General features: G+C 40.7%; 2 protein-coding genes across 4 annotated transcripts in view; one reads left to right on the top strand and one right to left on the bottom strand.

The window, feature by feature from the left end:
- The window catches only part of Syt14 (synaptotagmin 14), a 135,101-nt gene that overhangs the window by 60,114 nt on the left and 47,285 nt on the right, over window positions 1-27,702 (top strand). The window contains exon 4 of one of the 3 annotated variants that reach the window (XM_051148162.1): window positions 849-1,064. The exons of the other annotated variants lie outside the window; for them this stretch is intronic. Coding sequence (XP_051004119.1) covers window positions 849-1,064 — 216 coding nt within the window. The remainder of the gene's footprint in view (window positions 1-848; window positions 1,065-27,702) is intronic. 3 annotated transcript variants of the gene reach the window in all.
- LOC127190894 (S-adenosylmethionine decarboxylase proenzyme-like) lies at window positions 1,127-26,766 on the bottom strand. Its single transcript, XM_051148180.1, is given in 4 exon segments — window positions 1,127-1,487; window positions 25,600-26,111; window positions 26,113-26,348; window positions 26,520-26,766. Coding segments are annotated over 4 exon segments (1,356 nt in total).

Here is a 27,702-nt window from a genome sequence, read left to right as displayed (position 1 = left end):
GTGGACTGTGAGCTCACCACTCCTCTTAAGGGCTGTGTGGTCCTAGTGTGTCTGCTGAGTGGACGCGCTGTCACTTGCCTAACCATGCTCCGCCCAGTCATAGGCACGTTGGTTGTAGGTTTTGTTTCCTTTTGCTATCAACATATTTCAAAAACATGTTTCTGTGCTCACGTAATCAGAAATGGACTAGGCAAATTCCTAGAAATGGGACTTTCAAAGACCACACAGAGTTTGATGTAGAATTCTCTCTGTAGAAAACGTGTACCAGATGCAGTCCCAGTGTCTGTATCTTCCTTTCTCTCTGTCTCTCTGTTAGCATTTCTAGTTCTGAAGACATGAGCCAGAAATATGTATCTAACATTGTTTTATTCCAGACCATAAGAACTGGCAACACTTATAATTTCATTTGTATTTAACAGATCCTTTACAAAATTGTGCATCATGGCAACTATTTCCTTTGTACCCAGAAAGGTTACACACCCCTGTGACTAAGATTATTTGTATAATTAGAATATATAATGTAGTGTGTCCTATTAACACATAAAAATCTAACAGTTGGTATACTTACATGAAAAACATATTTTCTAAAGCTGAAAAATTGGAAATTATGTACATACATATACATACACACTAATGTTATAATATACTTTAAATTCAGCTTAAAGGAATGTCAAGCATTTCAGTAATTTTAAAGATTGCTTCTAATTATTTTCACTGTGTGTATCCACTCACACACATTTGTGCCTGTGTTTGTGTGTATATGCATATATGTAATAAGCACATTTTAATAAATTTGCTACATGTAAGTATATTAAAATTATAATTTCCTCTCACTGTTATCCAAATAGATAATTCCTACATGGACAGAGATGAGCCTGGTTCATCATCTGAAAGTGAAGATGAAGCATTGGGTAAATACCATGAGGCCTTGTCCAGAACACACACTTCCAGGTGGCCATTGGTAGATGCTAGACAAAAGAACTATGCCTGGGAAACAAGGCAAAAATACAGCCCTTTGTCCGCAGAGTACGATGGGTACAGCAGTGAAGCATCCGCAGAAGACGGTAAGGAAGTTGACTTTTTTTTAATGAAACACTATTATGTTAGATGATTTGTGTCTAAAATTCTAGGCGTCTGTGGCTGCACACTGAGAAGCAGTGCAGAGTTCTGTTTCAGATTGTAATCCAAACAGAAATTTTGGATTGATGATGAAAACCAGCTGTAAAACACCCGAAAGCAAAGCTGAACAACGTGCTGAGCACTGCAGCTGGAGTCCTGACTCGCAGTGCACAGCGCTGGCGCAAGTGCGGTGAGTGAGGGTGAGGCTGCTGTTCCTCAGGTGCAGGCAGCTCTCAGCACCTGCTCCAGAAGCCAGTAGGGTCTGCGTGTGACTGCTGCTGCGACTCCGAGCATGGTCCCCAGCATCAGCCAGGTGCCTTAGGCAGCACATGGAGGTGGCACTGGGTCTCTTCTCTGCAGTGTGCTTTCTGAGAGTGGTACAGTGCTGTACTGTGGCTTAGAAGCAGTCCCAGGGGTTTTCAAGGGTTTCAGTAATTTCAAGTATTTTGTTAGTAATTGGTGTCGCTTTACTTGCTGACATGGACTTCAGAAGACAATCCATGCGGAAGATACAAGCCATTCATACACTTTCACATGTTTCCAGAACACATTTAAACACATTGTTTACTTGCCTGATAGAATGAATGACTTCTCATGGGAACTGCTGTCGTTATAACCAGAAGAGACAGTCTTACAGGCATCGAAACACCCAGCTAGCTTTGATTTTGTAGTTGAGATTTGTCTTCTAGGGCCTCTTCCTATTAATGATTTAAGTATTGCCCCAATTTGTAAGTAGTCAGAGGAGCAAAATGATCTGTATTTGTGTTTGGCTTCATGCTAGCTAAAAATCTGGCCACCCATTTTTATTTTAATTATACAGGTGTAACAATGAATGAACCAAATACTGCATTTTTACCAGATAGAAGGTTCATTATAGATAGAAAGGAAGAAATGAAAGAAATATTAGACATGAACTCCACTTAAAAACAATGTCTTTGTTAATAGTACACACGAGATAGATACAGAGCTAACCAAATGATGCCAACCGATAAAGACAGCCTGTAGTTTATATGCACCTCAGGCACATGAACCAGAGAACAAAGGAGAATGGTGGGAATCTGATCCTGGCTCACATTCTTGCCGTATGAGTCTGATCCTGGCTCACATTCTTGCCATATGAGTCTGATCCTGGCTGGCATTCTTGCCGTATCTTGTCATCTGTCAGCCATGAAATCCTGAGAAGTGCAATGTGTCACTGTCTAAATGTGGCTAGTACAACCTGGCCGAGGTGTTGCGCTATCAACTCACGACAGGTACATAGCCAGTCAGCGTGGCCAAAGCTGAGAAGTAATGGGAACCATGGTGCTGATGGGCACGAGTCTTGACCAAACCTGAGTCTGAGTCTGTGGCCCTGGATACTTCCATTCTTCAGATAGAACTTAGGGTTATTTTATTTTATTTCTCTTGTTGTACTTGGTTGCTCTGCAGTCCTTTTATTCCAGACTGCCCAGTACTCTTCTCCTAGTGAAGAACAAGGCATAACTTTGGTGGCTCTTGTACCTGCCATCACCTTAACAACTGCCGTAAGTTAAGACAGGGCGGTGATAGGACAGGCTTGATAGTTGTTAAGATTCATAATGGAGGAAATATTTCAGGAGCAAAGAGAAGGCTCTTTGTCTAAAACATTGGTGTGTGTGTGTGTGTGTGTGTGTGTGTGTGTGTGTGTGTGTGTAGTATATTAAGGTAATAGAGGCACCAATGGGGAGGGAGATGAGGACTGAACCTGTCTAGTCTGGTAACCTGAGAGAATTCACTGAACTTGTAGCTTTGCCTTGAGCATGCACACATGTCAATAACAGGAAGACTGCAGGGAAGAAAGTGAAGAGAGACTTGAGATCTGTCTGCAGAAAGATCCAGAAAACCTGAGTCACTATAATGGCAATAACGTCCTAGGGGACGGGTACAGAGGTGGGATTCGCTGCATTTAGGACTCAGGAAAAGAGAAGGAAACATCAGTAAGCGCTATGTCATGGTGAGGGAGAATGGTGTGGTCATTGTGTGAGTGTGGAAGCCAGGGAGGGACCTGCTTTCTTCTGGAAGTGGGGAGTAGGGGCTGAGATTTCTGGTGTTTGTGCCCTGACCCGACAGGGCGTTAGGACAGCTGAAAGTGGCTGTTGAGCTTGCAGCGGTGAATAGACATAGGTCAGGAGGCTTTCAGAGTATAAATGCTCAGACATTATGAGAGTGAGTTAAGCTGATGGAGGAGACTGTACAGAGAGAAATGTCACATAAAGAGACAGAAAAGAAGAGGCCAAGAATGTGCATAGTCATCCACGGCAAGAGAATTTTAAGGAGAGGGGAGCAATCAGCATGGCAAGAATTCAACCACCACCACCCTGCCCCCTGTATAACAGAAGTTACACTTTCAGTCAAAATACTATTAGGCTAGAGTAATAAGTTAGACTGTGTGCTGCTCTGGGAGGTGCATGGTGGAAAACATGCGTCTCTGCATGCCCATCGTTACTGCCCACTGGCTGGAAAGAGGAAAGTTTGTAGTGTATTGCAGACCCTCCCTCCCCAGCCTTTGACTCTCTGTAGTTCTCCTTTGTCGTATAGATTAGGGAGAGTGTGTTTGTTCTAACAGACACTACTAAGGCATGGTTGGCCACATGGAACAGCTCTAGGAGCAAACCCTGGGAACACTGCAGTTCATTTTCCATAGGCACAAGAAAGGCATGAACAGTGTGCTGCTCTTGCCTGCAGGCCTGACTCTTGATTCTGCATGTTGCCATTCCACAGATTTATAGAGGCGGGCTTTGACGAATGTGGGTGGAGGTAATACCCAAAGAGAGTTGCAAAGAGAAAGGAAGAACATTTTTAAATGACATGGTATTGCCTCATTAGTGCTCCTGAGAACACATGCATATGAATTCAGTAGAAACGTTCTGGAGCAGATCTGCTATAGTCTTTAAGGTAGGTGAGGACCCAAGTAGGGACTAGAGACAGGAGCCAGGAGAACTGCCACTTTCTGAGCTTCGCGCTGTGCCTGACTCAGTTTCAGTACATATTGCCATTTTGTGTGTGTGGAGGGATGCATGCATGTGAATGTATGAGTTTGTGGAGCCAGAGGAGGACGTCAAGTGTTTTCCTCTCCTGTCTTAGCATAGTCCTCTGAGATGGAACCAGAGAGTGCCATTTAGTCTAGGCTGGCTAGGCATGAGCTCTCAGAATCTGTCTGTCTCTGCCCTGCAGTGCTGGGTTTATGGGCCCGCACAACCACGTGTGTGCTAGGGATCTGAGCTCAGGTCCTTAGGCTTGAACAGCCCTCTCCCTCGCTGAGCCGTCTCCAAACACACTGTTACATTCAACATCTACACAATGTAGTAGTGGCTAATATTATTCCAGCTTTATAGACGTAACTGATTTTTAACATAAAGTCACACAGTAAATTACTGAAAATGACCTATTTAGGTCCACAGTCAAATTAATCCCTTCTTGTAGCTTTATGCCCCTTCAAGTGGGACAACATGCAAGACAGGTATTCTTTTTAAAAAAGTGAGAATTCAATGGCATGTTTGTTGATCATGTCTTATCCTGTAGATGGCTATATTAATCTTTTATTTTTAACAAAAGAGGAGTGATTCCTCTAACAAAACTTTCTAGCTGGACAGTGGTAGCACACACCTTTAATCCCAGCACTCATGAGGCAAAAGCAGGTGGGTGGATCTCTGTAAATTTGAGGCCAGCCTGGTCTACAGAGAGCCTTCTAGGACAACCAGGGCTACATGGAGAAACCCTGTCTCAGGAAAAATAAATAAATAAATAAAAATTTAAAAAAAGAAAAAAAGTTTTTCTTGGAAACATAAACATCAAAATCATTTATCAAATTTCTTTTATTCCAAATTATACTTTTACTATGTTCTTAAAGCTAAAGATGTTTTGTAATCAATTTGCCTTATTTTAGAAGGATCAGATTTCCAATCCAGTTTTTAGATGTTTCATTATTTAGTGATATGAACCAATCAATGCCTAGAGGTCTGCTCAAGCTAGTTAGCATTTCCCACTTTTATATTGGATGGTAAAATTCTATTTAAGAAAATTTATGGCATCACAGTCTCAATTTACCATCAAGATTACCAAGATATTTGCATACATTATAAAAAGCTTTATTATTAAGCTTACATATTATCTTGGGGACAGATTAATTTAAAACACTGTGAAAGACAATTCCTAGCCTGAGTGTGTGTTAGGTACATAAAAACAGACACATATGTATTTCTTTTTCCTTATTGGTATATCAAAAGTTTTATACAGTTAAATTTAACGTTGTTATAAAATTAGGGTCACCGAAGCATAGTATTTTGTCTCTCTTAAAAGCTTATTTGGGGGGCTGGTGTGATGTCTCAATGAGTAAAAGTGCCTGCCACCCTGAGTTCAACCCCAGGACCCTCATAGTAGGGAGAACCTACTCCAGTCACTTGTCCTCCGACTACCACAGGCGTACTGTGGCACATGCACCCCGCCACCACACACAATAAATAAAAATGAAATAATTTGAAAAGTTTATATTTGAAGTAATTTAAAACTTAAAAGAAATAAAAGTCATATTTTCTGCATGCATTAGGACAGTTGAAGAAAGATCGTTTTGTTTCTACAACTTTTTGTGAAGAAGGTAAAGAAAACAAAACATATATATATATACACCTTTAATCCCAGCACTCGGGAAGCAGAGGCAGGTGGATCTTTGTGAGTTCGAGGCCAGCCTGATCTACAACGTGAGTCCAGGACTACACAGAGAAACCTTGTCCCAAAAAACAAAAAACAAAAAACCAAAACGTGTGTGTGTGTGTGTGTGTGTTTTACAAATCTTTAAAATACGTTTAGAAGGCTGAGAATGTAGCGCAGTGCCCTAGTTAATACCTAGAAATGTCCTCATAAAAATAAATTAAGTAAAGTGAATAATTAAAAGTAAATAAATTTGAAACTTAGAATGCTTAAAGGGGCATTTATTACAATGTATTTCTGGGAAACATTTGATTTCAAGTTTTTGTTCAGGCATATTTATCTTCTGAAGAATACCATTTTAGCCTTTTTGAAAAGAAAAGATTTATTTATTTGTATTTCACACGTATGAGTGTTTGCCCACATGCCTGTGCAGTCCGTGTAGGCCTGTGTAGGCTAGAAGGTGTCAGAGCTGTGGAGCTGGGGCTTCAGGCCTTTGTGAGCTGCCATGTGTGTGCTGGGGATCGAACCCAGGTCTTCCAGAGAAGCATGTGCTCTTCCACTGAGCAGTCTCTCCAGCCTGTTGGTTTCCACGTGTGCAGCTCAGCTGTTAAAGATTGTTCATACTGTCACACAACCATCATCTCCTCAGAAAGTGAAACCCTGCACCGTTAAAACACGGCTCTCCATTCTCCCCTCCTCAGGCCCTGTCGCCCAAACAGTGTTGCGCTCTCTGTGTGTTTGAGCTTGAGTGCTATCGGTTTGTTCCTGTTGTCACATTTCACTTCTCCTCTGCCTCCAATTTGTGCATTGTAATAAGAAATACATAGCGTAAACCTTATTTTCTAGCCATTTTTGGTGTTCAGTCATTTTAGTGCTCAAGTTCACCCTGATCTCATCGGCATCCTGCCCCCAAACTCTTCTCTTGTGACCTTTCACCTGCTGCTCCCCATCGCCCCTTCCCTTACATCCTGCTGGCTGCCCATTTGTGATTATCTGATTTCCCTTGCAGTATCCTTTTGACTCAGGGAGTTCATCCGCTGCACATATGTGCCACAGTGTGCTTGCCCACCCATCTATAGGGACCTGCTTCAGTTGCTTCCATATTTGGTGGTCATGACTAACACTTCAATGAACATAAGAATATAAGTACCTACTAGAGAGACCCTTCTATTCATTGTTTTGAGTATAACCAGAAGAGAAATTGGTGGATAATATAGTAATTCTGGTTTTTAATATTTTGAAGACCTACTATTTGATTTTTATAGCTTCGTGGTATGTTCTGAAACCAGGAGCAGGAATCCTTCAGTTTTCCTTTTATTTTTAGAAATGAAGGTCATTTGGGATTCTGTGTGAAGTTTAGGATACGCATAATACATACATACATACATATCACATATGTATGTGTGTATATATCTTATATACATATGTATGTATGAAAGCCATCATTTGCAGTTAAAGAAATGATATTATCTGTAGATTGTCATGGGTTTTAGCATCTTACCAATATTAAGTGCTCTAAACATGCTGTGTCTTTAATTTATGTCTTTAATTTCATTTGGGAAATTTTTTGTAGTTTTTACTATAAGATTTTTACCTCCTTACTTAAATTAATTCCTGAATATTAAGATATTCTTTATTATTAAAATTCTTCCATGTACTATGGCAAATAGAATTGTTTTCTTAATTTTCTTTCCTAGTTGCTTATCATTAGTGTATAGAATTGTAATTTTTTGAGTGTTGGTCTTGTACTCCATTTTATTACTGAAATTATTCATTCTAATAGTATTTTCTAGTGTGTGGAACCTGCCGGGATTTTGCATAGACTGTCAGACCATTTGTGAAGCAAACATTTTAGTTCTTCCTTTCCTCAGTAGACGCCCCGCCCTGTACTTACTGCTCTTTGATAATAGCTCCAGTCAGTCGTTCCAGACTGAGCAGGTGTGGCAGAGGGGTGCGCCACTTCCTTCTCTATGCTGCAAGCTTGTGGTCTCCACACTGAGAGTTTAGTGTGAGCTTCTCAGGCCTGACTTCATTATGTTGAGATAGTTTTTACTTTTCCTAGTTTGTTGACTGTTTTTATCATGAAAAGGTGCTGGATTTTGTCAAATGTTCTTTCTAAATCAATTGAAATGATCTATTTTGTGATGTAGTTGTGTTATCTTTTCCTTTGCTGTGAATAAAATACCCATAAAAACAACTTTAGAAGGGGAAGATTAATTTTGGCCCATGATTACAGAAGCTCTCTTGTCACTTGGCTCTATTTTTGGGTTTGTTTTGAGGTAGAGCAACATGGAGGAGAAGGCGTGCCTTCATCTCAGCGTTGATGGCAACATGCACCCTTCCGAGGCACACCCTAGTGACTCAGTCGTAGTACCCCATCTCATTGATGGCCTCAAGTTATAGATTGACTGATGTGTTAATCCACCGATGAGGTTAGAACACTTATGAGCCAATCACTTTCCGAAACTCCATTTTATTATATGGCATGCAGCTCTATTGTACATGAGCCGCACACAAGCATGACTATCACTTCCCTTCATTCTGCTAATGTGACTTATTATATGGATTGAACTATATAGGAACTTGGTTATTAAGTCAAATTCTCTTAATATATTGATGAATCCTGTTGGCTGGTAGTTGAGGATTTTGGCACCAGTATTCACAAGGGTATTAGTCTGCAGGGTTGTAGTGTGTGTGTCCTTTTCTGGCTTGAGACCAAAGTAATGCTTACATAACAGAATAATGGACTGTTTTAACATCTTCAATTTTCAGGAAAAGTTTGAGAATGACTAATATTAAATCTTCTTTAAATGTTCAGTAGATATTCATTGATGAGTGTTCTGTAAACTGGCAGGAAATGTCTGCCTGCAAGTCCACCCAGCAGATAATGCTAGCCCACCTCTAGAAATGGCTCCGTTTCGTGTTTTTGATAGACATGAGCTCTCAGCATCCTCTTTTAACCCCATGCCTGCTGCTGCCGCCTCCTTGCCACATGGGCTCCACCTCTGTGACCGTCCGCCTTCTGTAACTTGTCTTGGTCATAGCATTTTATCACAGCAACAGAACGTAGCACAAATTATAACAACAAGAGTATTCCTAGGGCAGGATGAGTGCAGGACAGGAGTTTATGGTGACAATGTGTCGTGCATGACTCTTAGTTACTACACCACATTGAAAGTTGCTTTCTATATGTTAGGTAAGAAAATAAAGGTGCAGAATAAACTTACTATGTTTCTCTTCATCAAGGAAAGAGAAGTGAGTTTGTATTTGCTCATACTGAAAGACTATAGAACTTCCTTTGAAAATAGTGACCTTGTGAGAAAGGGAGGGGACAGGGTAGAAGCTCTGCAGCACTCTGCCTGGGAAGACAGAGCACTGGTAAGTGAGGCAGAGAAGCACCTGGTGGGAAGGCAAAAAGCCAAGGGTCCACGGTCAGCGGGTCTAACTGACATCACACCTTAGCTGAGGTCCAATAGGGAGCACACCCTCTGCCTTTTACCTCCTTGGTGCTAGAGGGGTTATTGAGCCAGAGCACTGCAGCCCATACTCTTCTAAACCAATGAGGACATAGCTCAGGCTGTTCGCAGCAGTTCTCTAGAAGGAGCAGCATTCTGCTGTTGACATTTTATAGATAGTCAAGAGCTGGGGCTACACATGGCAGCACATGCCTTCAATCCCAGCGCTTGGGAGGCAGAGGCGGACCAATCTCTGTTAGTTCAAAGCCCTCCTCATCCTTATGGTGAGTTTCAGGCCAAAGAGGTTATGTAGTGAGACCCTGTCTCAAAATAAATAGATACATCTTGGCTAGAGGACAGCTCAGTGGTTACGAGCACATGTCGCCTTTCCAGAGGGTCTGGGTTCAGTTCCCAGTGCCCAAATGGTGACTCATAACTTTCACTAACTCCAGTTTCAGGTGATCTGTCCCCTTTTGAGAAGGCTGCATTGGAAGCTGGACTTCTGGCAAATCTTGTTTTATGTAATAATAAAACTTAAGTAAATGTTAGAAATATGTTCTCCAAAAGAGAAATGCACAAGAAAACAAACCGTATCATCGAGCCAAGATTCATCATCACTCAGAGATGTTTCGGGTGAGAAAATGAAGTGAAAGCTGAGCTAGTAAGAAAGTGCTGTTGATTAATTGAAGGCACACGTGTTTTGCCTGCACGTCCATATATGCATTATGTCATACCTAGGACCTGTAGAGGGCATTGAGCCCCTGGAACTAGAGTTACAGATGGTTGTAAGCTTCCATGTCAGTGCACAGAGTTGAACCCGGGTCTTCTGCAAGAGCAGCAAGTGTTCTTAGCCACTGAGTCATCGCTCCCACCTGTATTTTGTATTCCTAATCTTAGCCACTATGAACGGGATAAGATGAAATTTCAAAGTAGTTTTAATTTGCGTTCCCCTGGTGGCTAAGGATGGGAACATATTTAAAAATAGCCCTTAACCATTTTATTTCTTCTTTTAAGAACTCTCTGTTGAATTCCATAGCCTACTTTTTAATTGGATTATTGGCCCCACACCCAGAAGTTTATGGTCATACAAACTGGAGTAAGTGGGCTGTTAAATTTAAAGACCTTTTAAAAGGGGGACATAAAATTGGGGAGCGGTAAGGAGATGAGAAGACTGGGAAGAGTTAAGGGGAAGGAGTAGGCTGAATTTGACAAAATAAATGAAATTCTCAAAGAATTAATAAAAATGTTTTAAAAAGATGAAATCACATACAAATATCTACTATGATGAAAATTTGGAGTTTAATTTTAGCAATGTAAATTAGTCAAGAGAATTATTTCCCTTAATGAATTGTAAAGACCTTGTCAAACCAAAATCTGTTTGTTCAGAACAATTGTAAATGCAAAGTAAATGTTTTATCTAAATTAATTTTCTGTAAAAAATATAAATATAGGTGTGCGTGTGTGCGTGCATATGTGCATGCATGCGTGTGTGTAATACTTTGAATATAATTAATTGGGAGCTCATTTGTTTTTACTTTCAAGCTAACACATTACATTTTTATAATTTAGTGCACTTGAAAGAAAGATGTATTTTTCCTTGTTCTTGTTTATTTCTGTTTTCCCTCTTTCAAATTGAATAAAACTTGAAACTTGAGTAATAGTACCAATATTTTTGAAGGAATTTTTATCTGTGAAATGAAGGTTTTGGAAAAAAGCTTACCCTGATCATTGTCTGTCTCTGAAGTGACAGTAAGTTTACATTGATGAGCAAGGAAGGTGGAAAATGAGTCTGATCCAATGCCTGTGTCAACAGATCACACCAAACCTCATACAGTCAGTACGTGTTAACCACAAATAAAACAATTTAAATTTTATTTATTTATTTATTTAGTGTGTGTGTGTGTGTGTGTGTGTGTGTGTGTGTGTGTGTGTGTGTCACAGTATGAGTGTGTGTATGAGAGAGCAACATTTAGAAGTCAGTCTTCTCCTGCTGTGGTTCCAAGTATCAAAGTCAAGTTGTAAGTCTTGTAAGGCGAAGCACTTTTAGCTGCTGAACTACCACCTCACTACCCTGTCAATAACATATTTTTAAAATACCAAAAACCAAAGATATATCTGGTCGGAAAGTGAAAAAGGCCATAGCACGCATTTACTCTTATATTTCATTTATGATACTTGTTTTTAAAAATGAAAATGTTTTTGTATTACACATAAAAATCACATTGACATGAACAAGAAGAAATTGAAATGGGGTACAGACTCCTGACTCCCAGTGCTGTGGCTGAAGTAGCATTTGGAGTCCACTAATTGCCTGGCTGCCTACAGGTCACCAGCTGCCTGCAGGTCACCAACTGCCTGCAGGTCACCAACTGCCTGGCTGCCTGCAGGTCACCAACTGCCTGGCTGCCTGCAGGTCGAGTTTGGAGTTAGAATGCGGAAGCCCATGCAAAGGTTTCATGTAGAGGTGCCTTACTTTTAAATTCTGTTAGAGGTAGAATATGTTCTACATGACTTTAGAATTTCTAAGTCCTTAGGAAATTCTGTCTTTATTGATTATAACATTTTTGGAAATTTTTATAGTATCTTTATTTGTTCTTCAGAAACATTTTTATCTTGATTATGGTTGATAATTAAATTATATAGTACAAAGAAAATTACCCAGTTTGTCTTAAAATTACTTAATGTATGTTTATTGCCTCAAGTCCTCATTAATGCTAGATAAATACTCTACCACAGATCCTCCCCAGTCCCTAATTGCTAACACCATGTGAACACTCCACAAAGTATTTTTTAAAACAGCTTTACTGCTGTATATTGTACATATAACATGTGTCCATTTCAAGTTTACAGTTCAGGATAACATTGCTGTTTTATAGTTGTCATTCTGTTTTTGCAGCATGTTATTAATTAGTCTTTCGCACCTATGAACATTTTCTCCCTGGTCCCATCTTTAACCTCTGGAGCCATAAACCTACTGTCCATAAGCTGCGGGTGTTGCTGTGGTGAGAGCCATATGCTTCGAAGCCTGTTGGGTCTATCTGTGTGTTTTGAGGGTCAGCTTTGAATGCTCTTTCTTATGTCAGTCAGTACTGCAGGCACTGTGTGCTGTCTGTCTGCTCTCCCGTTGGTACTGCTAGGTTTTAGCTGTTACAAATAGTGCCAGGAACTCTCACACGAAAGTCTGTATGTGGCCTAAGTAAGTATTCTAATGAGATGTTTGTGCTTAGTGGGGACACATATAATCCTCACACCCTTGTTACATCATGTCCACTCTACACATGAGGAACCCAAATCACGGTACCCAAGATTCAAACCAGGCAGTCTGACGTAAGTATTTCCTGCTTCGTATGTGTCCTTATCACATTGATCTGCATGGGTTTCCCTCCAATACTGTGTAATGTTCCTACACCAGAGTTTAGCACATGCTATTTTATCATTGGTCTTATTATGGTGTGTGTGTGTGTGTGTGTGTGTGTGTGTGTGTGTGTAGAGAGAGGGAGAGAGAGGAAGAGAGAAGGAGAGAGGTTACTTGGTTACTGCCATACTGCTTTTATTCTCTGTCTTGTGACCAGTCCTGTGTTGTCCTGTGTTTGAGTATAAAATATTACTATAATTAAAAAAAAAAAAGCTAAGTAGAAAGATATACTAAGAAGTAGCCCACTTAAAAATTAATTATTTCACAACATTCTATTCAGCTGTGAAGACGTCTGCTTGTGTTAGTTTCCGGTTGATCCTTCCTGAGTTTTCTTTTACAGAGTTCATGCTTGTGTTTTGTTATCCTTTTTCCTTCACTGCTCCATAAGAAGTAGCAAGGGCTTACATGTGTCTGTGTATGTATGTACACATGCATGTTCCTTGTCCGCTTTATCCAGAACTCACTCCCTGTCTAGAGATCTTCCTCCTTTCCTCCTCACAGGTTCTACTTGTGACTAAGCACATAATTTTACTTTGTTGTGAATTTCCAGGATCTCACACAGTGCTTCTTGATTTGCAATTTAATAAATGATACATTATAAACCTGATTTTCATGGTAAAAAATCTCTGTGATTCCTTGTTTCAGAGTGAGCTTGAGTCTTCAGTGTTCTTTGTGCATTCCCTAATTTTCTGATCATTCTGGTTTGCCCACAAAATGGAATAATCAGTTATTTCTCTTTGATAGTTGTATTCCTACTTCCATGTAGCCTAAAAGCAGAATCTGTCACACGTATTTTTTTAACTTAAAAAAAATCATTCTTTCACATTATATCTGTGTCCTTTCCCTCCTCTCCTAATCCCTCCTTGCCACCTCCCCTGTCCCCCTCCCCCTTCAGAAAAGGCCAGGCCTCCCAGGGACATCAAACATGGCATATCAACTTCTAATAAGACTAGACACATCCTTAAGGCCCGATGAGGCAAGCCAATAGGACAAGGGTCCCAAAAGCAGGCAAGAGTGTCAGAGACAGCCCCCACTCCCACGGCTAGGAGTCCCCCCAGAACATCAAGCTACACAACCATAACATAAGCAGAGGCCAGAGCTCAGACCCATGCAGGCTCCCTGATGGTCGGTTCAGTCTGTGTGAGCCCCTAGTTGATCCTGTGGGTGTTCTTGTGGTGTCCCTGACCCCTCTGGCTCCTACAGCCCTTCCTCCCCCTCTTGGCAGGGTTCCCCCAGCTCCACCTCATGTTTGGTTGTGGGTCTCTGCATCTGTTCCCATCAGTTGCTGCATGGAGCCTCTCTGATGACAATTAACACTTGCTAATTTCTTTGACTATTTATGAGTACAGAGAGTCATCTTTCATATAGGACACACAGATGTTCTGAAACGCCTGTTTCTGTGTTGGCACTCAATTTGGAGTATTTATCAAGACTTGTACCTACAGCAGGTTACAGCAATGTCTGGGGAGGGTGGGTTATCCTTAGATCACTGCTTGTACTAAGATGTCAGGTGGGAGTCTATGGAGGCTTTAGCTGTTCTGGACACAGGTGGAATGAGAAAGGCACACCTCTCCCTCTCCTCAGCCCCCATCTAAAGTGTCGAGCTAGCAGGCCCACCTGGCTCTAACCTATATCTATCTGGTATGTATTATGAGAAAGCCTACTTGGTGCTTTTTCCTGCAGCTGTGATAAAATACTCTGGCAAAAGCAGCCGAAGAAAGAAAAGGTTTGTTTTGGCTCATAGTTCCCAGGTGCAGTCCTCATAAATGGGGAGTCACAGCTGCAGGAGCCTGGGAGAGCTAGGCACGTTACACCCACAGTCATGGGTCAGGCAGTGAAAGCATGCTTGCTGCTGCTCAGGTTCCTTTCTCTACTTATGTAGTCCAGGGCGCCAGCCAGGGACAGGTTCTTTGTGCCTCAGTTAACCCAGTCATGATTGTCCCCACAGGCACGGCAGGTAGCCTGCCTTGCTGTTGGTTTTATGTCTGTCAAGTAGGCAGCACTAGTCATCTCAGCACCTAAGCTTTCAGTGTTCTGAAGTACTGCACCGCCTCCATGTCCACGAAGTCTGAAGTCCTCCACTGCCACGTGACCACTAAGCAAGGTAAGGAGCAGGACCTAGCTTACTTAGGTTTCTTCTAGAGGAACATGCAAAGTGGAAGCCTGGAAGTATGGACTGCTGCCTACAGGGTGGGAGGTGCTATCTTGTTCTGAAAAGTTTGGTTACTAGAGAGCCTGAGACGAACTGAACTTCACTCACAGGAATTTCACACACTTGTAAAGAAACCACCAGAGATAACAACAAATGCTACCACAACCAACCTGACTTCATAGTTAATAAGGACCAAAATGAAGTTCTATGGGCTTTGTACTGCTTAGTGATTGGTGAAAGGGTGTGGAAGCCAAGAATTAATGAAAAACACCATTGCTAACCTAAGAGGAATGAATATGCACGCCAGCACTGAAGAACATGGCGCCTGCTTGCCTGTCAACCCCTTTGGGTTCGAATGACCATTTCACAGGAGTTGCTTAAGACTATCAGAAAATACAGGCATTACATTTCAGTTTATAGCAATAGCAAAATTATAGCTATGAGGTAACAACAGAAATAATTTCATGGTCAGGGATCACTCTGGGTTTTGGTGCACATCTGAGTTAGAGCTGCAGCCTGAGGCCTCTGGCTTGGATGTCGCATGGCTGAGCCGCTGCATCAGCCGGCGGTGGTCACGTGAGGGTCCTGAATGCTAAGCGCTGGCAATCAGTGTATGAGTGGGAGACAGAGCCAAGAACCAAGTGCATGTCAGGAGGTCTCCTGCTCCCAGCATGGAGCTGGACCGGGGTGATGTCTGCAGGCCGTTGGCTGCCAGTCAGACATGCTGCTTTGTATTCTGTAACCTAAAAGATGCTTTCTGGAAACTGTACTAGGTCAGAATGTTTTTATTCCTTCTCATTTTATGAATTGGGGAAAAAACCATAATAGTGTGCATAGCTGGACATTACCTTTCATGCCAGGGAATTGCACAGACGTTCTCCATCCCAGTTTTAAATCAGAAATTTTTTGATGCTTACTATACCACCTCCCATCAACACATCTGTTTTTCTAGAATTACAGTACTACAAAGGGTAGTTGACATTCTGGTCTCATAAAAATTCTCTACCTTTCACTCTCATTTTAAGGTGGGAGGAAACAAGCAATTTTATGTACAGATCTGATCTTTGACATTTTATACAATTCTAGCTACATACTATCTTTAATGCTGTAATAACTATTTAATTATGAAACAACAGCTAGTTCTAGAGCTTTATTTTAAATGTGTTTATGGCATATGTGCTGATAAGCAGTATGTGTATGTGTATATTTGTGATTTAGTAAATTTGATCCACTTTATTTTGAGTTGATACCAATTTTCTTATTGAATCACAAAAACTCATGGATACTAAGAATATTAGTATTTATTGTATGTAATAAATATTTTTTAATATTTATGTTTATTTTTTAAGGAATCCTAGCATATATCCAATACTGGCCTAGAAATTGTGTATATATCTAGCCTCATCTGAAACTCATGCACCCCTACCTCCACCTCCCAAGTACTGGGTTCATAGACTTGTGCTAACAGAGCGAGTTTTAGCATTTTTCTGATTTCAACTTTTAAAATTTAACTTATGTTAAATTAAAAAAATTTTTTCTTCCTCTTTTGCCACTTGTATGTGATCTTCTTTTTATTATAATTTTAATTTTACTTTGTTGAGTTTAAAACTACTTTTATTTATTCTTTGAGAATTTTATACAATATAGTTGGATCAGATTCACCTCCAACTTCAGCCCTTCACCCTTCCCACATCCTCTGCCACCTGCATACTGTCTCCAACTTACATTTTCTTTGTTCTAATAACCTGCTGATCCCGCTGATTCTGGTCTGTCCATGCACTTCTGGAGGAGAGGCTGTCCACTGGTGGGGTCAGCTTACCAGGAGCTAGAAAAGAGACTCTGTCCCTCCACCAGAAGACGTAAGTTGCCTGGTGTGGGGGTGGGGTATCAGAAGCCCTTCCCCTCCATGCTGGAACGTGTGCTGGCTTGACCTGTGCAGGTAACCACAGCCGCTGAGATGTCATACATGTAGTAGTCATGTTATGTCCAGAAGACAGTGTTTTGCTCTGTTCTCTCTGATTTCTGACTCTTACAATTTAAGTCCTGTGAAGTGGGTGTGATACAGATGTCCCATTTGTATCTAAGCACTCCATTGTAACTTACTCTATGCACTTTGACCAGTTGTGGTTTCTGCATTAACCACCATCTTCTGCACAAGAAACTTCTTGATGAAATCTAAGAACACTAATTCATATGTGGAGAGATGACTGATACTGGGTTCATTTAGCAAAGTAACAGCAGTAGGTGTGCCCCTAGGGCCTGCAAGCTCTCCATCTATGAGACTGGTAGTACTAGGAATGTGTGTCCTTCTATGAAGTAGGCTTAAAATGTGAACTAAAAGTGTTTGACTACGTACATAACGTTTGTGCCACTATTTCCCCCTGTAGAGGAATTTTAATTCAGTATAAAGCTGCTCTGGAAAGAGATCACATCCAAAGATCTTCTAGGTCTGTATGATCCGGCTGCAGAGCAGACATGCCTTTAATCCCAGGAGACAGAGGCAAGCAGATCTCTGAGTTCTAGGTAGTGCTGTTCTGGCAGTTTGGTTGAGTCAGGGAGCTGAGAGGCAATGCAGTGAAGTTGAGTTCATGGAATTGAGAGGCAGTTTTTACCAGGAGACTTTTACACGGAGAGCTTGAAGAGAGAATAAGCGAGACACAGGTGAAGACAGAATGAGCCAGAGAGTGATAGGTTGACAGGCCCCATTGGCGTATCATGCCATACTGACCGTTATTGCAGTTGGTGGTGTTCACACTGTTGATGACCACATAGCACCATCCAGGACTATGAGAGCTAGACAGAGGGAGGAATCTTCCTGGCCAGTACTAACTTGGTTTCTCCATGTCTTGGGATCAGTGAACATGAGGCCATCAGCAACAGGGTCTGACCATCAACCAAAAACAGTGGCAATAGTTTGGGTTGTTGTGAAGGTCTCCAGGTGCCTCTGACCAACAACTTGAAGAGAAGGATTTCATACTTTGCATTGTGGTTTTGTTTGTTTGTTTTAAAGATTTATTTATTTATTTATTTATTTATTTATTTATTTATTATGTATACAGTGTTCTACCTGCATATACAGCTGCATGCCAGAAGAGGGCACCAGATCTCACGCTAGCTGGTTATGAACCACCATATGGTGGCTACGAATTGAACTCAGGACTTCGGGAGGAGCAACCAGTGCTCTTAACCTCTGAGCCATCTCTCTGGCCCTGCACTGTGATTTTTATTTGGCAATTTAAAGCTTCTGGGATGAACAACTTTAATTCAACTCTTACATGAATATTTATGCACAGCTTCTAAAATGGCAGGCTTCCATGTCTTTTTCAAACATCCTTGAGTTAGTTCTCCCTGCCCCGCCCTCCTTCTCCACAGCTTCCCATTGCCCTCCCCTTCATGCTCACCTTTCACTTCTCCTCCTCTGTGTTCTAGGGTCTCTACTTCCTCACAGTCTTTCTTTTCCCTCCTGCCAATTCTCCTTCCTACATTCTTGGATTCTACAGGTCTTCCAATTAAACACACATCTAAAGATTCGCCCTTAAGAGCTTTCAACTTTCTGGCTGTCCATCTTTGATCTAGCTCTGATTTGTTATGCATTACATGAACATTTAGCTGAATTTTCCAAATTGTTTGCCACTTCTACTATATTATTTGCTGAACAATCTCATTTTTAACTACTGACTTAAAATACTATTTTTGTCATGTGCTAGATTCCCCCTTGAGATTATGTATTTTTTTAAACTTGGTTCTTATTAATTTCCTCGTTGCAGTGTCTAATATTGTAGAATTTTGTCAGATTTAAGGTTATTATTATGCGCCAGTTCTTAGAAATGGGTTTTAGTGCAGCTCTGGTGCTCCTCTGTTGAGGGCACAATGAGGGTGCATTGACCGTTTCTTGACTCCCTCCTTTTGCTGGTCTTAGTGGCCAGTGTGAAGTCCTTCCACACCACATCTGCCCGTCCTGCTGTGTCCTAACAGTCCTGTAACTCTGGGGTTTTTTCTTACTGTGTTTTTGCTTTTCATTTGATCTCAGCTGGGACAAGCCAGCGGAGTTATATATGAAGCAAGCCTAGTGCTGTTACTGTGCAGCTTCATGCTGTCTTTCCCATGAGGAGGGGATTCCTTCTCCAAACGACATTCGTTGTATAATCATGCCGTGCCTCCATTCCTCCATTCAGTTCTGGGACCTGTTGTGTTTTAGTGTTTTTTCAGTTTTACCTAATTGAGATACAATGTCCTTCAAATACTTAGTTTCTCTGAACTAATATCTCCCTTCACTCCTGTACAAGTTCTGTTTTAAAGACTAGTTTGGCAGATGTCTCGATTTTCACTATCCATTTTGCTACCAAATCTTTTGAAAGCTGGATTTTAAATCTTTCTGGTAAGAGGATTTTATTTTAATTGTTTATTATGATAAAATGCACATCCATAATTTACCTCATTTAATAGGACCTCATGAGAGTAGAATTAACTGCTATCTACTCTTGGTGTCTTTGTGTTTAAGTGAAATAGGATGAAAGTTTTCAAGGTTTACTCAAGTTGCAGCTAATTATTTTCTAGTCAGTTATTTGTCTCCTTTAATTATGGTAGAATATTCAAAATAGAAAATAAAATATATAAAATGTAAGCATAAAATTGTTGTACAACTATTACCTCACCACCATCCATTTCTGTTGGCGTGCATTTTTTATCCATTTTATATGGGTTTCTTATGCCTCCACCTCCCTTCCAACACCCAAACACTAGGGAGGGGAGAAAGGTTCCTGGGGAAAGGAATGTGGGTCTCTTGAACTACTCTCTGCTGCTTAGGGTCTTCGGGGTCTTTCAAAAGTAAACTTAGGAGTTTCCTGCCTTATTTTTCCATGGTCTTATATTGATATTTTGAAAAGACTTTCAGACAAAAAGGAAATGGAAAAAACAATGTATACCCCAAGTTTAATACCAATAATTTTTTATTAAAAAATCTTATTTCTGGTATGAGGTTTTAAATAGAAATACTTTGTTATGTTGAGAAAGAGGGAAGTAGAAGACGGAATGAGATTATTTCTGACATAGCCCAAATAATTTTTATTAATAATTTTGTCGATAATGAAAGATATTTATTTTATATGCAGTAAAGTTTTTTGTTGCAAGCCAGTACTTAGTCCTAAGCGAACTGTACTCATACGGAGCTATGTTGAGGTATGGCCTGGTCACATCACTGTCCCTATGGAATGTTAACTTTAATAGAATTAGAAGTTTTCACCACTGAAATTTATTGAATTAAATATTTCATTCTGGATATAAAATATTATTTTAATGCTTATACTTTAAAGCCTTAATAGTAACAACCCAGTTCATATTTTCTACTCTGTGATTTGATCTCTATTCATATTTTTAAAAACAATATTACTAGTTTGATGATTTGATAATTTAAAGGATATATGTAGTATACTATTTTAAAACATAAATAGCAAGAGAATTAAAAATTCATGGTGTTTGGATGATTTGATTGGTACCACATCAGTTTTCTTGTGTCTGATGAGACAGAGAAAGCAGTTGTGGAGAATGCTTGTCACTGGTATCCATGGTAACCCCCAAGCTACTCTGGAACTCAGAGGTTGGAGTGAGCCAAAGTAATAGGTCTCATTAAAAGGGCAAAGGACACGAAGGGTTCAAGCATACATTGTTAATGAGTTGCCAAAGCCACGTAGAAGCAGAGGAGGTGCCATGAAATAACACTTTATGCTGTTTGGAACAGGCACCTCTGAGCTCTGAGGATGGAGAGGAGCGGAGCAGGAAGCACTCACAGCAGGCGTCTCTTCATCATGAGAGTGCCCACTTGACAGGAGGGAGACCTAGCCTCTCACTGATGAAAACGTGGCGTTTGCTTGTCATTCTGATGTCACCAAAGAACCGTCATTTATTCAGAGCAGTACCCTTTAGCCTTTCCTGGCAGGGACTGAGCTGTCAAGGAAATAATGCGCCGTCATAGGGGTCTAGCAGTGGTTGCATGTGGCTTTGTTTTAAATGCAAATGAGACAGTTACCCAAATTATTAACTGTTGAGGTATATTGCATTTTCAATCAGTTTTGGAGCATATTAAATTTGAATGAGTTAAGGTAATTTAGAAAAAGTAGACAGGAATGATTATTTTCTGTTAGAAAATTATGGTGGATAAAAGATTAATAACTCTTTTAAGATAAAATTCTTCAAAGATTTTCTTTTGAGTGCAGTCTGTAAAGAATCATCTTATGTTGCAGTTCAACACATTATTCCTTCCTGTTGCTATAGAAACTAATTCTGGTGCAGCTGTGATTGCTAATCAAAATTCTAACATTATCCAACCTTTTCCCCTAGTGTTTCATTTCATTTTTAGTTACGAAATAATAAATTTCAATGCTGAGTTCAATGGTCAAAACATTAATGCAAAGATCTTTTAAAATTTGGACCTTTTTCTTTGAAAATACAGAGGTATTTTTACTGTATAGTTTTTCTGTGGATAACAAGGAAACAAAGCCTTTTGCTGAATATCAGAGATCTATAATTGCTGTGCTACATCAACATTGTGGCACTTAGCTGCTTCATAACCCTAAATTGCTACTGTTTCAACGTCTATTTCTGAGATGTCTGCTTACTTGGTATTATAAAAATGGAAAAAAAAAGAGTCCTCAGAATGTCTGAATCTTTCTGTATAAAATATAAATGGAGCGTCATTGTTTCATCCTGGTACTATTGAGCTCTCGTCCGTAGTTGATGGAGTGAGCACAAGGTGAGCTCTTGTTCTCATTCTTGTCTTGATCAGTGTGCACCTCCAACAGGCCACGCTGCTGACTCCATCCAGTGCATCTTACACAGCAGAACAGCCATGCTTTTTTGTCTAAGAACATTGTTTTTCATTTTATAAAGTAACAAGCATAAAATCTTATAATTTTAGCAAAATATATTCTGTCTTTTAAACACATTCACCCAAAAATATGCTCAGTAGGGCTTAAGCTGGTTCTCCATTCAGTTTTTGGTGTGTTTTATAGTATCAGTTACAGTTTGAACTTACATATTCTGTCATTTACCAGATTTTATTTCCTGATTTATGTCAAGTAAAATTGAACTATACTATAGCAAAAATATTGATTAGCTTTTATTGGGAACTCAGATGTGAAAAAATTACTTTTATTTCAGTAAAAAACAACACATGCTAAGAGTAGTAGATAAAATTTAATAATATTATTCTATTAATTCTTTTCCCTTCCACCTATCAGTATGCTTCAAAGGTACTGGGAATCCATTCCTTAAGCCTGAGAATAATAATTAATAATGATAGTCATTATTACTGTTCTCATTGTTATTTTCACGTGGAAGTCTTTTTTTTTTTTTTTTTTTTTTTTTTTTTTTGGTTTTTCGAGACAGAGTCTCTCTGTGTTAGCCTTGGCTGTTCTGGACTCACTTTGTAGACCAGGCTGGCCTCGAACTCACAGCGATCCGCCCGCCTCTGCCTCCCGAGTGCTGGGATTAAAGGCGTGCGCCACCGCACCCGGCTTAAGTCTTTTTGATTTGTCATTTTATACTTAACTGAACCATTCGTGATAATCTTGGGTCATGATGAATATTAATTATGAGGAAGAGCCACAGTGAAAGCTGCAATTTAAGACGCTGTGGGAGGTCCAGCGAGTGGCTTAGCAGGCAGAAGTGCTGGTCAAGCCTGACAGCCCTGTCAGTCCCCAGAACGCAGGCTTGAAGGAGAGAACTGACTCCAAAAGTTGTCCTCTGACCTTACCATGAGTGTCATGGTGTGTGCGCATGCACACACGCACATACGTGTGGTGTAGCTGCATGGTTGGTATCTCTTCACTAGGTTTAACATTGTCTCTTTCCTCTCTTACATTGCTTACTAATGTTGGGCAAAATGTTGCTACAGTTGTAAAGATTTGTATCAGGCAGCTCATGGGTGCCTGCAGTCCAGATTCCTGAAAATGTAGAAGAAATCACTCTCTAGGGAACACTGCTCCCCTGGTGCCTCCTTTACATAGACTTATGGTACCCAGGGTCTCCCCTTGATGCTCACACGGGATTTGAATATATATATATATTATAAGTAGTGCCTGCATGATGGATTCAGTTTTCAGTGCTGTATACTATTGCGTTTTATATAATTCCCTTTCAGTAGGGTTTTTTTTTTTCTTGGTTAAACAATTTTTAGGCTTCACAATAGAAAGATTCTGCCTTACTTTATATTGCCTGAAACTAGAACATGTTTGGTAGTTTACCTATTGAGACTCTGTTGTGAGATTAAGTTTTCTCTCCTCACACCCTGATACAAACAGACATGTATACTTCAAGAGAATTTTGAGGTGCTCTTCTCATGTCATGAGGTCACTCATTTTCTTTTCATATTCTCAGAGCATGATACAATCTTTAGGGCATTCTCAGGGCTCACCAGGAGGCATTCAAACAGAAGTGCAGGTGTAGCAAATACCGTGTTTGATGTCAGCACCACGACCCAGACCTGATAACCAGAGTCTGCTGTCTGCGGACGCCTTTCCTCACCTTTCATGTCAATAAAAAACACAGTACGCAGCTTCCTGCGACACTTTCTGTCACTTAGCATAATGTGCTGGCTCTTGCCTTCATTTGTTTATATTCTCAGTGGGATTCTGTTGTGTAGACGCCCTGCCTTCTGTCGGTTATCTCATCATCTGACAGACATTTAGGTTCCTTGTGCTTTTTTGATAACCTTAAATAAGCTCCTGGAATATCTATATGCAGAACATTATGTGGGTGTATGTTTCCATATATCATGTGAAATTTCTGGGTCATGAAAGTGTTCTTAAAATATCAACAAGTGTCCCGCTGTGCATTCTTGTCAGTAACAAGAGATTCTGGTTCGTGCACACCTTGTCAACACTCGTTTTGTATTAATGATCATAGACACCCAGTGAGTGGTAGATGCTATCTTTCCAAGATTTGGAAAACAGTTTTTTCTGTTTTTGAGACAGGGTTTCTCTGTGTAGCCCTAGCTGTCCTAAAACTCACTCTGTAGACCAGGCTGCCCTCAAACTCAGAGATCCACCTGCCTCTTCTGAGTGCTGGAATCAAAGGTGTGCACCACCACCACCATCTGCCATTGTTGTTGCAAAAAATGTTTAAAAGATAATTGCATAGTGTACTAAGTACTAGGGAATTAGGTACAAAATGTTAACACAAAGGAAGGAATTGTTAATAGATCAGAGATTTTATTTCAGGCCAGGACTGAAGCTGTAGAAACAGAAGAATAGTCTAGCAAATACTGTACATGGTACCAGTGAGGTATGAAAGTACACAGCTGTTTCGGGGAACTCTAAACTCTCTGAAAAGGATGATGTCGTGGTGTTAAGATGCCTGTGATAGTGGATTCAGTACCTGGGGCAGGAGGACTCCTAGGATGTCAGCCTGGGTTACATAGTAGGCTACAGAGTATGGTTTTCATAGACTTGCTACTAATCCATTATGAGAGGTCATGAACTTTTAAGATGTGCAGTATTTGGACAGACACATCACCAGAGAAGACTTATGAATGGGCAATTATCACAGAGAAGATGCTGAAACCATGAGTCACCCAGGGAAGTGCAGCATGAAAACCCTGAGGGTCCCTCACACAGCAGGCAGGAAGGAGTAGACCTGAGCACACTGCTAGAAGGAAGGTGATGGGGCCGTGACATGCAGCTGGCTTCAAAACAGTGCGTTACAGCCGCTTGAGAACTATTTAAATTGTGGGCTTCCTACAGTGGAATACTACTCTATTAAAATAGATAAACTGAGCAAATCTAACAATGTAGTTGAATTGCAGAAGCAGCATTTATGAAAGTGAAATAAGTCAGATGCAGCTATTCAGAGACATTCTAGAAAAGGCATAGAGCGATCAGGATGTAAAGTGATTCATTGATTGATTGTTTTGTTTTGTTTTGTTTTTCCAAGACAGGGTTTCTCTGTGTAGCCTTGGCTGTCCTGGACTCACATTGTAGACCAGGCTGGCCTCGAACTCACAGCGATCTGCTGCCTCTGCCTCCCTGAGTGCTGGGATTAAAGATGTGTGCTACCATGCCTAGCTTAAATAATGAATTAAAAATAGTGGAAAAGGTCAGAAGTTGGCCTGGAGCTGGATTTGTTGGAGGCAAACGAATGCACAGGAACAGTCGCGGGCATGGACTTACTGTTTATCACTGATGGTTACCCAATTGCAGGCATTTATCAAAACTCACCGAAGGAGCTAGATTATAATTTTTTCATGGAAGAAAAACTTTAATTGCCATTGTATAAAACACCTGTATGAAGTAAAAATTGGTTTTGAGTAACATTAGTAGACAGTATGCTCTAGAAAGTGGAGGTAACTAGATGTAAAAACTCTGGCAGCAATAGAACGGTCGCAGATGGTCAGCTGAGGCCAGCATCTAATGAGGACCAAAGCCTTGCCTGTGGGGCATTTTGGAGGATGCATGTAGAAATATCACACTGTGCATAAACCAGATTGAATCATTTTCACAAGTGTCGTAAAGAGTCATACAGTCAAAGTTCTTTTCCACATGCACTTCAACTCCTCATCAAGAGTGGCATAGAGCACTAAACACAGAAGAGAGCATTCATGCAAGATATCTAACTCCTCGATATAATAATGCATACACTTCAAAATGATTACACTATCGTTACACCAAGGCTTTCTGCAACTACAAGGTGGTGGTCATGGGAAGCACAGTCCCCAGTATCAACATCTAGAAAGCGGCCACCACCTCCTGTGTGTCTTCTTTTTTCATTTTTTCTTCTTCAAAAATTTTTTCTTAACTTGCTGTTGTTGCTGTTCCTTAGCAAAACTGGTAAAAGCAAAATTGTAATCGTTGAACGTAGCACTCTGGCAATCAAGATGTTTAAAACCTTCAATCTTCTGTGGTGAAGAGAGCACTGTGCAATGTTTAGAGCTCTAATTAACAAACAAGGTGGGCACGAATTTCCCTGGCTTGAAAACTTCCACAACTTTCCTGATCAGGTCGTCATAGGAAGTCTGACTTAGGTTTGCCTCAAAGCTGACATAAGAAGATTCTGGTTCTGGAGTGATGAGAATAGTCCAGTATGTTCCATTCGATCTCATTCCACTCATCCAGTAGCCACAGGGATTGAACAGTGTGGTGTCAGTGACAGGACCTGGCATCAGGTCACGAATTCCACTCTCATGAGTGATGTCTTTTGCAGTGACACCGTCTTTCATGTAGAACTGGCCCATAGCTGTTGGGTCAAGCTCACTCATCAGAACTCCCAGGGTTTGATCTGGCTGATTGATTACTCGGCTCTCTGGGAAATGCATAAGTATATAGGTACCAACAGTCAGAATTCATACGTCCCATACAATATGCTGCTCCATTTGGTAAAATTGCATTAAGAAACTCGATTTCTTCCTGGAAATTCTGGTGAGGGTATCCTTGGTGAGAAGGTTTCATGAAATTCTTACGAGAATAAAAGAAACTTTGAATTGAGTCAAACCCACTGTAATTCCTAGCAAGCTTTAACAGGGAAACCAGTGCTTTCAGTAAGAGGGTGGTACCTGGGCATGGTGGCACATGCCTTTAATCCCAGCACTCGGGAGGCAGAGGCAGGCGGATCACTGTGAGTTCGAGGCCAGCCTGGTCTACACAGAGAAACCCTGTCTCGAAAAACCAATAAACAAACAAACAAACAAACAAACAAATGAATAAAATAAAAAAGAGGGTGGTACCACGTGTCTTCAAAATGAAATGTCTTTTGGAGACAAACATGCTACTCTCACTGAGAACATAAGTGTCCTGCTTGTCAGTCTTGCTCACACTTAGGATTGAGCACTGCACATCCTTCAAAAGGGCATCCCACTCAGATCTTGGCATGGTGCAAAGATCCCCAGATCTCTGGCTTGCGTCGGACTGCTGCCTGGAGAACCAGACCTCCAACAGTTTCTCGGTCCCTTCGAAAAAATGTGCAGCTTTCATCACCATGAGCCTACCGAACAACCAACCACCACAGGAAGTCAATCAAACCAAATGTCTTCCACCACCGCCGCAGATTGTTCTAGCTGTGTTACTTAAAGTTCAGGTTCCTTTTTTTTTTTTTTTTTTTTTTTTGCTATAATTTTATATTAACTTTTTTTAAAGGACTAATAAAAATTTCCCAGCTATTTTTATGAGCGAAAGTTGAACATGAGTCTCTTGGAAATAGAGGCAGATACAGTTCAGTCTCTTGCAGTCTGCTGCTTTCCCGTTAGAGAGAGTTGAGTGCGCATTAGCTAATGTCGCTGGCCGTACTGTGTTAGCCTAGATTATATTTTTTATAAGCTGTATCTTAGTGAAGCACATTGTCTTTGTTGGGTTTCTGTCACCATGATAAAACACCATGGTCAAAGGCTTCTGGAGAAGGAGCAGGTTCATGTCAGCTTACGGCTCTCAGGCCGCACTGTGCCGCTGAAGTAAGTCAGGGCAGGAGCTCAAGTCAAAAACCTGCAGGCAGGATCTGAAACAGGCCTGAAGAACTGCTTCGTACTGGCTTGTTCTCCATGACTTAGCCTGATTTCTTATACCTTCCAGGGCTGCCTGTCCAGGGGTAGCACCACCCACAGAGAGCTGGGGCCTCCCATATCCAATCATCAAGGAAATGCCCTACAGACCTGCCTATGAGCCTTTTTTTTAAAGACGCACACACAGAGGATGGAGTTTATTCGAAGAAGCATTAGAGGTGATGGGGAAGGCAAACTTGGCCGGCAGAGCTCATCTAGGGACCTGCCATTGAGCAGAAACCCCAGGGACAGAGTCCAGGCCAGCTTTACAGCCAGTATAATGACCCGAGGCAGAAACAGCCCTTTTTTTTGTTTTATTTTGAGATTTATTTATTATTACATATACAGTGCTCTGTCTGCATGTACACCTTCATGC

The sequence above is a fragment of the Acomys russatus genome, chromosome 6, assembly GCF_903995435.1.
Source record: "Acomys russatus chromosome 6, mAcoRus1.1, whole genome shotgun sequence".
NCBI lineage: Eukaryota > Metazoa > Chordata > Mammalia > Rodentia > Muridae > Acomys > Acomys russatus.
The sequence above is the reverse complement of the archived record's forward strand: the minus strand, read 5'-3'. Positions and strand labels throughout refer to the sequence as shown.